Raw genomic sequence first — 12,155 nt, 5'->3', positions numbered from 1 at the left:
GGATATTTAATTCACTAAATATGCCTTTTCGTAAGTCGGCCAAGAGTATGTTAGTAGACCCAAATTTTCTTGCAAGGTTTTTTCGAATTTCTAAACCGCTTATGTATATTTCAATGTTATCATGAAATTGCAGGACGCTGCAAAGTGTGTATCTAGGCCACGGAATATCAATTTAGTGCCTGCATATATCTTTGTGAAATTTTATGTTGCTGACCATATCTTTCTTGTAATAGGGAAATTGCCTTTTCATAGTTCGCATTAGTGAGCACAAAACCCTTCACTGATTCAGAGCTTCATCGTGAAGTAACTATTTTAAATAGTTGAATTTTTGGACATTGCTTAAGGTTGGGTTTACATGTACAGCTGTCTCAAAATCACTGCCATTGAAGTATATCTCCATCAAAAAAAGGGAGATTCAACTTGGGTAGTTTGTTGTATTCACTTGTTGAGCTAAAATATGGGCGGAAATCTGACAAACGGTAGTTTGGGTTGTTCTGATATTCTATATTAGAAGACTGTACTGTATGAACGGGGTGTGTAGTTTCTAAGTGTAGAGTAAAACTTTCTGCATGTGTATTTAAAGATGTAGTTTTTACCAAGATAAGTGTGTTCACTTGAGGAATTTTACCCTATAAGTTAAAAGCATACTCATCTGCTTCAACGATTTCCGTTTCGATATCATCGTCAACCAGTTCCTGCACTATCTCCTTATCTAATTTGCATAAAAGTTCCTGCTTCCGTTTCAGACTATCCAATATGTTTGACAAATCCTCCATGTCCATGCTTTCATTTTCTTCCTGTTGAATGTCTTCAAATTTCTTTAGCAGTCTGGAAACTGCACTTTTGTTACTTGCTCGTATCAAACGCAGCTTCAGATTCATCCTGGTCTAGGCATCAATATGGTAGAGTGGTTGTATCGGACACAAATTAAGGCTGAGTAATAAGAACGTCTGCTTGCAATGATACTTGTATTGGAACTCTGAAGTAGGTAACGTCACAACAAGGGTGAAGTCGTATACATAGAGAGTGGTAGTATGAACATCTCATTCTAGTATATATGTAATCCGGATTACATATCTATCAGTGCTGTAAAAATATATTCAATAAAATTGGATGTTAGTATCCATATGTCATTGGTTTGGTAGGGGTCAGTCATTGACATACATCCCACATCCCTTTGTAATCATACCACATCCCTTATTTTTATATGTTCTTTAATGAGAGACAAGTGTCTATACCAATTGTCTAGATCTTAATTGCTCCGGTCTAGACTACAGTTATAAATGAATTCAACAGATAACATCAAAAAGATCATTCATCAATACCAAATTCATTATTGAAATTGTAAAAAAATTCTTATATTAAAGAAAAAGAGTTGGGAATATAGTTTAAACCTGTAAAAAATGTTGCAAAATGGTCATTATTTCGGTCTTTCTTTTCAGTCAATGATATCTTCAGCATGTACAGAACATCTAGATTTCTTAGAAACAGTAGGGGATGAAGTCTTTCAAAGGTTTGAGGAAAAAGCAGTCACTCAGAGCTTTAAAACCTTGACAGAAATTCCGAAACTTCCAGAAATTTTAGATGATGGAGAAGTAGTCCGTGAAGAGGTATTATAAATATTTATTTTGAGAATATATAGTTTTTATACGACCGGTCGTATATTGGTATCACGTCGTCCACGTCGTCCGAAGACATTTGGTTTCCGGACAATAACTTTAGTAAATGTAAATAGAAATCTATGAAATTTAAACACAAGGTTTATAACCACAAAATGAAGTTTGGGATTGATTTTGGGGGTTATAGTCCTAACAGTTTAGGAATTAGGGGCCAAAAAGGGGCCCAAATAAGTATTTTTCTAGTTTTCAGACAATAACTTGTGGAACGGTGTATGGATCTCTTTGAAATTATACCACAAATTTCCATACCACAAAGGGATGGTTAGGGTTGGCTTTGGGGGGTTTTGGCTCAAACCGTTTAGGAATTAGAGGCAAAAAAGTGAGAAAAAACAAAAAATGTTTTGAAAAAGAAAAGGGGGGGGGTACCAAATTCTTTTTTTTGGGGGGGGGGGGGGGGAGGTCAATTCGCAACAGCATAGTGTATTGCACAAAAGCAAAAAATTGAATATAAATTCAAATCATATAACCAATTCTAAGTTCTTTGACTACAGTTATTCAGCGTCAGAAACCTATTATGTGTCAAATATTTAATTACAATCCAAATTCAAACCTGTATCAAGCGTGAATATTGTGTCCATTTTTGCCCCAACTGTTCAGGGTTGGACCTCTGCGGTCCTTTCCAGCTGCGCTCAGCGAAGCAATTTAGTAACTTAACAGATGATTTAAGCTCACCTGGCTCATGGGCCATGTGAGCTATAGCCATCACTAAGCACCAGTCATCATAAACTTTCTCAAAAATCTTCTTCTTTAACCTCTGAAACCACAGAACCAATTTCAACCAAACTTTGACTGTTAGGATATCCATAGGATATCTAGTATGAAATGTGCTTTTTTGTTCAAGCCAATCAACCAACATGACTGGGATGAATAATAGAAAATATGGGTAAAATGCAAGTAATTGTCTAATATGTTGAAAACTGTAATAGATAAAAAGGAAATTTGACAAAGGTAAAAATGCTATACGTACTTTCCTTTCCCACCAAAATTATCAATCAACTTCTCTTAGGAGTTAGTGTCCTTTAATGACAATGTTTACCAGGTACCAATTTTCTTGAGAATTATAATAGATTGAGAAAAACTATCAACAGCAAAAATAATCAGCAGGATAAGATTTACAAATAAGTTAATACAAATCAAAATTATCAAATTATCGAGTTGTTGCCCTTAAATTATCATTTTAATTTTTTTTTAATTTTTGGTCATTAGATCAGTTTATACTAATAAATAAAAGTGTGTGTACACCCCTCAAAATGGAGAATGGTTCCTCAAATGAGAGTTGAATTCACATATCAAGTACATTTGGTCTACAGAATCATTGTAAGGTGTGTGTAACTGTCTTTTGGGGTTAACTTGGACTTGTTACCGTTGCTATTGATCATTAATTATGTTGATTTTGCGCTTTGTGGGGGACATAGAAATACCAAGCCTCTGTCCTTCCGGTCTTGCTAGATCTCTCATGTGTACAATTCTTGCCAGATTTTTTATAAAACTTATATCATAGGTTTATATCAGCAATGTCTCAGACAAGTTTGAAAATCAGTGCTGATCAACTATTTTTAAAAGAGTTATGCCCTTTGGAAATATTAATTATATGGAAAATTTCTTTGTTATCGCTCTCATGTGTATAATTCTTGCCAGAATTTTATGAAACTTATATCATATGTTTATATCAGCAATGTGTCAGACAAGTTTGAAAATCAGTGCGGATCAATTATTTTTAAAAGAGTTATGGGCCTTGGAAATATTAATTATATGGAAAATTGCATTGTTAGCGCTCTCATGTGTACAGTTCTTGCCGGATTTTTAACAAACTTATGTCAAAGATTTATATCAGCAATGTCTCAGTCAAGTTCGAAAATCAGTGCTGATCAAATAGTTTTAAAAGATTAGGCCTGAGATGAGATGTGACTGAGAAACATCCTCGAGTTTGAAAGACCATTGCTAATCTGTTTATCTCTTTTTTGCCTATGACGTCAGTGATGTTAACATTGACAACGGCACATGCTCCCTTAGTTTCTAGTGATAATTTTCCATCTCAAGCGAGTAGCATGATATGAAAAATTATCACAAAAAAGATCAAAGGAAATATACACCAAATAGCTATAATGTAAAAATGATGGTGTCAACAATTGTTAAGTTTTCTGCTTAAGTTAGTTTGATAGGAACTACTTGTGATAGATCATTGATATTTTGTATGAAGATGCATTACTATCAGTACATATCAGTTTGACGACAATTTTGAGGCCCTGCCCCTAGGCCATGGTCCAGTGACTTTGAATTAATTAGCTATTTTAAATGTTAATTTTTTTGCTCAAGTTAGATTGATATGAACTACTGGTGATAGATCAATGATATTTTGTGTGAAGTTGCATTGCTATCAGAACATATCAGTTTGATGATTAGTTTGAGGCCCTGCCCCCTAGGCCATGGTTCAGTGACTTTCAATTAATTAGCAATTTTCACTGATAAGTTTTCTGCTTAAGTTAGTTTGATATGAACTACTTGTGATAGATCAATGATATTTTGTATGAAGTTACATTGCTATCAGTGCATATCAGTTTGACAACTATTTTAAGGGCCTGCCCCCTAGGTCATGGTCCAGTGACTTTCAATCAAATAACAATTTTCAATGTTAAGTTTTATGATTAAGTTAGTTTGATAGGAACTACTTACAATAGACAATATTTTCTATAAAGTGACATTGCTGTTTGTACATCTCAGTTTGTCAACCATTTCAAGGCCCTACCCACAAGTTGGTTCAGCGACTTTGAATTAATTAGCAATGTTGCTGTCCATCAGATTGTCTTTTTCTGAATTTTATATCAACAGTTTATCCTTTGTTTTACTAGCATATGGGAAGTTGCTCTGGACGCTTATTTTTGGTTTCAGTGAGGCATTCATGTTTTTTATGCCCCCGCTGTAGCAGTGGGGGCATTAAGTTTTACCCTTGTCCGTCCGTACGTAGGTCTGTACGTCCGTACGTCCCAAAATTGGTTTTCGTTCTCTAACTTGAGTTTGCCTCAACCAAATGTTATGAAACTCATACACAATGCTTATTACCACAAAACACAGATCAAGTTTAATTTTGGTGGCGTCACTTTAACCGTTCTAGAGTTATGCTCCTTTATAAATGGAAAAATTGCAAATTTTTTAGTTTCCGTTCTCTAACTTAAGTTTGCCTCAACCAAATGTTATGAAACTTAAACACAAGGCTTATTACCACAAAACACAGATCAAGTTTGAATTTTGGTGGCGTCACTTAAACCGTTCTAGAGTTATGCCCCTTTAAAATTTTTATTTTCTTCTTAATATCAACTAATTTTTATACGACCGCAAAAAAATTTTTGTGGTGGTATATTGGTATGACGTTGTCGTTGTCCGAAAAGACACATTAGTTTTCACACTCTAACTTTAGTTTAAGTGAATGGATCTCTATGAAATTTTACCATAAGGTTCAATACCACAAAAGGAAGGTGGGGATTGATTTAGGGGTTATGGTACCAACAGTTAAGGAATTAGGGGCCAAAAAGGGGCCTAACTTCCAGACATAACTTGTGTGTAAGTGTATGGATCTCTATGACATTGTACCACAAGGTTCCATATCACAAATGGAATGCTGGGATTGATTTTGGGGGTAATTGCCTCCAAATTTTAGGAATTAGGGGCCAAAAAGGGGCAAAAAACAAGAATTTTTCTAGTTTCATGACAATAACTTGTGTGTAAGTGTATGGATCTCTCTGACATTGTATCACAAGGTACCATATCACAAAGGGAATGCTGGGATTGATTTTGGGGGTAATTGCCTCCAAATTTTAGGAATTAGGGGCCAAAAAACAAGCATTTTTCTAGTTTCATGACAATAACTTGTGTGTAAGTGTATGGATCTTTATGAAATTGTACTACAAGGTTCCATATCACAAAGTGAAAGCTGGAATTGAGTTTGGGGGTAATTGCCCAAAAAGTTTAGGAATAAGGGGCCAAAAAGAAGCATTTTTCTAGTTTCAAGACAATAACTTGTGTTCAAGTGTATGGATCTCTCTGAAATTGTACTGCAAGGTACCATACCACAAAGGGAAGGCTGGTATTGATTTTGGGGGTAATTCCCTCAAAATTTTAGGAATTAGGGGCCATAAAAGGGCAAAAAAACAAGCATTTTTCTAGTTTCAGGACAATAACTTGTGTGTAAGTGTATGGATCTTTATGAAATTGTACTGCAAGGTTCCATATCATAAAGGGAAAGCTGGGTTTGAGTTTGGGGGTAATTGCCCTAAACGTTTAGGAATTTGGGGCCAAAAAACAAGCATTTTTCTAGTTTCCAGACAATAACTTGTGTTCAAGTGTATGGATCTCTCTGAAATTGTACTGCAAGGTACCATACCACAAAGGGAAGGCTGGGATTGAGCTTGGGGGTGATGAATCATAGGGGGTTCAAAAAATTTGGAGGGGGGGATTTTTTTTCCCTTTTTTTTCTTTAAAATTTCCATTTTAAATTGGTTATTTCTGATTTATATATAAAAGCAAATAATAATGATATGGTTTGAATAGGTAAATTAAATTTTTAAATTCTGAGACCACTTTCATTTTGTGTCAGAAACCTATGCTGTGTCAAATATTTGATTACAATCCAAATTCAGTGCTGTATCAAGCTTGAATGTTGTGTCCATACTTGCCCCAACTGTTCAGGGTTCGACCTCTGCGGTCGTATCAAGCTGCGCCCGAGTGGAGCATTTTATTAAAATTGGAGTTATCTTCCTTTGTCCATGATTATAGTTGAATCAACTACAATCAATGCTTTATACAATGCAATGTTTAATTTTGACTTCCACTGATAAAACACAGATCAAGTTGAATTTGGGTAGTGTCACTTTAACCATTATTGAGTTATGCCCCTTTAGAAATCGAAAGATTGCAAAATTTTTAGTTTCCATTCTGTAACTTAAGTTTGCCCCAACCAAACATTATGAAACCTATACACAATATTCATTACCACAAAACTAAGATCAAGTACAAATTTTTTGTTTCCGTTTTCTAACTTTAATTTGCCTCAACTGAATGTTATGAAACTTATACACAATGCTTATTACTACATAATACAGATCAAGTACGAAATTTGGTGGCGACACTTTTACCATTCTTGAGTTATGTCCATTTATAAACATAAAAATTACTGATTTTTTCGTTTCCGTTCTCTAACTTTAGTTTGTCTCAACCAAATGTTATAAAACTTATACACAATCATTCTAGAGTTATGCGTGTTTACAAATAGAAAAATTGCTGAATTTTTAGTTTCTGTTCTCTACTTAAGTTAGCCTCAACCAAATGTTATGAGACTTACACACAATGCTTATTACCACAAAACTCAGGTTCAAATTTGGGTAGCGTCACTTTTACTGTTCTTCAGTTATGTCCCTTTATAACTATATGATATGCAAGCGGGGGCATGATCTGTGTCCACATGTGGACACTATCCACATTTATTTAGAAAAGGTTTGTTTCTCAGTAACTGCATTGAGGGTCAACAACATTTGGAATATAGATAATCTTGACCTGATTTTCGCATTTCTATTGTCAAGTTTAAAGTTTTTGGATAAGGTCTGTTGAATTTATATGATAGATCAATGATATTAAATGTGTGAATTCATTATAACTAGTATATATTTTTCTTTGCAGGATATACTATACAAGGCCACTTGGGATTTAGTGGAGAAGTATAAATTTACACCAGGAATACAATCTAGAAGTATAATACTCAAGGTTTTATATCAACGAGAAGGTCCGGATTTCTACATCAATGAACAAAAAATCACTGAAAAAATAGATAAACTTATTAATAAGGCAGGAGTGTATAAAGAATGGAGAGCTGTTCGATTGTTATCATCATTACTTGGGAAATTAGTGGATAGTTTAGCACCTTCTATTACTACTATTTTAGTAAGAGGGAAGCAGGTTAGTGTATATGTATGTTATTTTTTTATACAGATTCCAAAGGAGGGGGTGGGAGGTTACACTGTTTTACCTCTGTCTGTCTGTCCATCCCATGAAATTTCTGTCACATTTGTATCATGAATTACAAATCTGAGCTTCAAAAATTTTGGTATCAGGCTTTATGTGAACATGCTTTATTGTGTGATGCGTTTTCAGATTCATTTCTCCTCAACTCCTGTTTACCAAAAACATATATTTTCTAACACACAATGGCCATTTTTATCACACTTTTCTGGGGAACTACAAATAAGAACATCTTGAAATTTCTTAAAAGGCTTCATGTGAACATGCTTATATGTTCCAACAAAAAATGACCATGTATGAAAGTTTTGTTGCATTTTTGTAGGGAATTACACATAAGAGCTGCCTGAAATTTATTATCAAGCTTCATGTAAACATGCAATACCATGTAGTGCATTTTCATATCCATTACTCTTCAACTTCTTGTTTATCAAATAGATTAAAGTGATGGTATCAGCAGTGAGCAATAGCTCACAGTTAGTTCTAGTTGTTTTCTCTGTACTGTGAATTCATTGATATTAGTGGGATACCAACTTTCATGGATTTCGTGGGTAATGGTAAACCACAAATCTAAATGCTCAATGAGGTACAAATTTTCTATAGGCGTGTAGGCAACCTTTGACAAAACCATGAAATCAAATATCAATGAAAATACAACTTTTTTCTCAATCCACGAAAAATTGGTGACCATGAAATTAAATGAATCCACAGTACTAAAAATATACATGTGCATTCTTGACATACTTTATACTATGATAAGAATGCTCCTTCTTCCTTCCTACTTGTTTTGATTTCAATTTATTAATTTACATGGGGGTCATTTGAAATTTCAGAATGAGGTCAAGACTCCATCAGGCAGGGTTCACATGACCTTTGACTCATTTCATTGATCAGTGATTAAGGTTAAGGTTTTGTGGTGCAAATCTCAGATAATATAAGCAATAGGTCAACTATATTTAGAGTATGGAATGATTGTTAGGTGAACATGTCCATATGGCAGGGTTAATTTAACCATGACCTCATTTTCATGGTTCATTGGTCTAGGTTAATATTTGGTAGTTAGGTCAGTTTCTCAGATACAATAAGCAATAGGTCAACTACATTTGGCATATTGAATGATTGTGAAGTGTATCTGTCCATCTGGCAGGGTTCATTTGACCTTGATCTTATTTACATGGATCTTGTATGAGTTGTGCCCCTTGAATATTTTTAAACTAGTCAATATTTTAGGTTTGTTTTGAATGAATTGAGCATTGTAATAACATATCGTTTTAGATTTCAACACAGTGTTAGGAAATACTTTTAATACATGTTTTGATTATGTATGATTTTTATCCTAAGTGCCCTTATGGCTTTGAGTGTTGTTGCAAATAGCAATATTTTCTATTTAATTCACTTGAGAATCACAGCCTTTACCAAATATTTTAATTTAATATGCATGGATTTTACATTAGTAATTCATGCAATGTACTTATTTTAGCTGTTTTCATGGTACCTGGAAAAGACATATTATATGCCTTCAATAATATCACTTAAGACAATGAAATAATTTGCATTAAAGATATACTTCCATCATTTATATTTAAATCATATTTTAGGTAACAGTTGGAGTGTTCGGTCATGAAGAAGAAGTAATAGATAAACCCATCAGTCCAGGAGAAGTGAAGAACATTTTGTATAGTCGTTGTGCTCAGTATGATTTACTACAGGCAGTGTTACAACAGGAACTTATTCTAGGAATTGGGAAATTGATAGCTGCTTCACCTGAATTGTTTGATGGTATACTGAAGATTAGAATAGGGTAAAAGGATTAAAAGATCAGTGATATTTTTTTTTATTTGTCTTTTCAGAGATATGAGATGTTATTTGTCAGATTGAAGGCAATTTTTCACATATTGCACAATTACTAGATTATGCTTAAATTGATTTGCTCAAAACTTTATTCTGTTATTGTGATTGATAAATAGAAACTCCCTTTTGATTTTGAATAAGTTTGGGTTTGTCTCTAAGAGTTACATTACTTTAACTGTCATATTAAAGTTTCACATTTTCACCATTAATTTTTCACATGTTGTACACTAACTTGAATGTGGTTGAATTGATTTACTTGAAACACAATTGTTGGTATTGGTAAAAGTAAAAGTCACACAGTCTAGCTCTAGTATACTTGGAACAAATAACTACAAACTTTACACTTTTGTTTGGATTGGTGAATGTAGGTTCCCTTTTGATTTCTAAAAATGTTCTGGTTTGATTTTCCAGAGTTATGAAACTTTTAACAGTCAGAAATTAGGCACAGTATGGTCAACATACAGTTTTCAATTAATAAAGGTTCTTGTATATAAATTTCAGCTGGTTTATCAGAGCTATACAGATAGAGAAAGAGCAAGAAGAAGATGGCCCTATAGATATACACTCACTATCACCTAGTGATATTAAAGAAATGATACTTCAAGTCCTGGTGCAGAATATATATGAGACAGATTGTAGGACTCCTTTACAACAAAGACAAATTGATGGAGCCTTGAACAGGACCCCCAAAGACTTTTATGATAGAGTTTGGGAAATATTGGAAAAAACACCTAATGGTATCAAATTAGCAGGATATCATTTACCTCAGGTAAGAAAAGATTTGATATATAATAGCATACTACTTTTGCCTGTTTTCCTACAATGATCTTACTAGATGTACTGTTAATGTTTTGATGAAATGGTATCCAGTTTTCATCATTTTGATGCAGTGTTCTCCCCAGACCAATATGATGCTGCGGTCCCGCAGCGCCTTCAAAATATTTTCGTTGATTCCGCAGCGCCTTAATTGGCCGCTGTCCCTTAAAACTTGATCCCGCAGTGTGTTAATTTTCACATTTTAATTATAAATGTTGGTTAAAATTGTCAAGTTGCTGATCACTGCTGAGAGGTCGGTCAATGTTGCGCAATAACTGATAACTAGCAAAAGTCTCTGATTAACCTGTTCCAGCTTTATCAGACCATGTAATCAGGTTATAGCGTAAATGATCATCAAGAAGATAGATATTTTTAGTAGAAAATAAAAGTTTTTAAAAAATTCAGTGCAAAAATTGAAGAAATAGATCGCAAATACATTGTATTTACGCATCTTCTGTGTGTATTACTTGGCCATTTAAGTAACAAATTTATTCATTGGTCGAGAAGAAGAATCTATTTTAACACGACCAATGAACATGATGAATACATGTGATAAATTTGAATACACATTACTAAATTAATTTACGATGAAATTTATGAATGAGAGTATTTGTACGTCAAAAAAGTAAAATAAACTTTTATTAAAGATAACGAGGAGTGATTTATTTTATTAGAAAGTGAACAATTTTTGCTTGCAAGTAAAATATGTCTGTCAACTGTCACGTTGTAGAAATAAAATCATTTTTTAACATCGATCATTAATTAGTCCATTGGGATATATATGTAGGGAATCGCTGCAGCATTTGTATAATGTCGCTAGTAAAGAATTTCACTGGTCTTAACTTTGACGAATTTATCAAGTTTCGTTTATATCTACCTGCCAAAGAAACGTTTTGACAATTATACACACAGAAGCGTAATGTCAAACTACAGACACTGGTTAGCTGGTTCATTACAATTTTTTTTGTTTTTAAAAAGTTGTATACCAAACATCTTAAACATAATCAATTTTAATGCTGAATCAACATGTTCTTTGCAAAGAAGAAATGGGTTAAGCGAAAAGCAGATGATGTTTTCAACCCTAAAGAGGATAAAGAATGAGGAACAGGCTGTCCAACAAAATTACAAACAGACTTGTTACTATATCTCTAGAAGGAACAGAGAGTAAAGAAATAAATATTTCTGAAGCTGTTCAGCATTGGAAGGCCCAGAAGAACATGAGGATTTTTCTTGAACTATATATACATTTTGACTTATTTAATTGACTGTGATATAAATGCTTTTTGTGTTTAAAATGAATTTATTTCATATATATATTCTTATTCTTTATCATGTATATTAATACCGTGCATTATTGCATATAATGATTTATGACCGATTGCTTCAGGTCACAATAGTTCACTCTAAAATAGAGTTACGTGCCCTTGAAATTTTGCGCCTTAAAAAAATTCTGGGGAGAACACTGTGATGGTCATACTCATATTGTTCTTGGGAAATTATTTTCCACAATTCACAATATTTCTTGAATACTAATCTCTGGGGCTACATCCAGCTATGAAAAATAATGAAAATTATTACTTTTACATTCTCAAAATAGATAACGGTAACAATATATGTTTTTATGAAAGTTTGGTGAGCAGCATCTCCTCATTTTTATATTGAAAGCAAATCAGCATTAACAGACTTAATATTGGTGATTTATTTGTCTAGACAGTATCAGTGACATAAAGACTAACATCCCTTGTAAGGTTAGGGAAAAAGATATGGGGTCAATATTCTCAAAGTACACATCAAAATAACAAT

At 33.6% G+C, this 12,155-nt stretch overlaps 1 protein-coding gene across 1 annotated transcript in view; it reads left to right on the top strand.

The window, feature by feature from the left end:
- Positions 1–12,155, top strand: part of LOC127701269 (phosphorylase b kinase regulatory subunit beta-like) — a 64,190-nt gene that overhangs the window by 41,007 nt on the left and 11,028 nt on the right. Inside the window, exons 17-20 of the mRNA XM_052205103.1 lie at positions 1,443–1,610; positions 7,350–7,625; positions 9,284–9,486; positions 10,038–10,305. Coding sequence (XP_052061063.1) covers positions 1,443–1,610; positions 7,350–7,625; positions 9,284–9,486; positions 10,038–10,305 — 915 coding nt within the window. The remainder of the gene's footprint in view (positions 1–1,442; positions 1,611–7,349; positions 7,626–9,283; positions 9,487–10,037; positions 10,306–12,155) is intronic.

This window comes from Mytilus californianus, unplaced genomic scaffold, assembly GCF_021869535.1.
Source record: "Mytilus californianus isolate M0D057914Y unplaced genomic scaffold, xbMytCali1.0.p SCAF_5, whole genome shotgun sequence".
Taxonomy (NCBI): Eukaryota; Metazoa; Mollusca; class Bivalvia; order Mytilida; family Mytilidae; genus Mytilus; species Mytilus californianus.
Note: the sequence above shows the minus strand (reverse complement) of the source record. Positions and strands in the feature narration are given on the sequence as shown.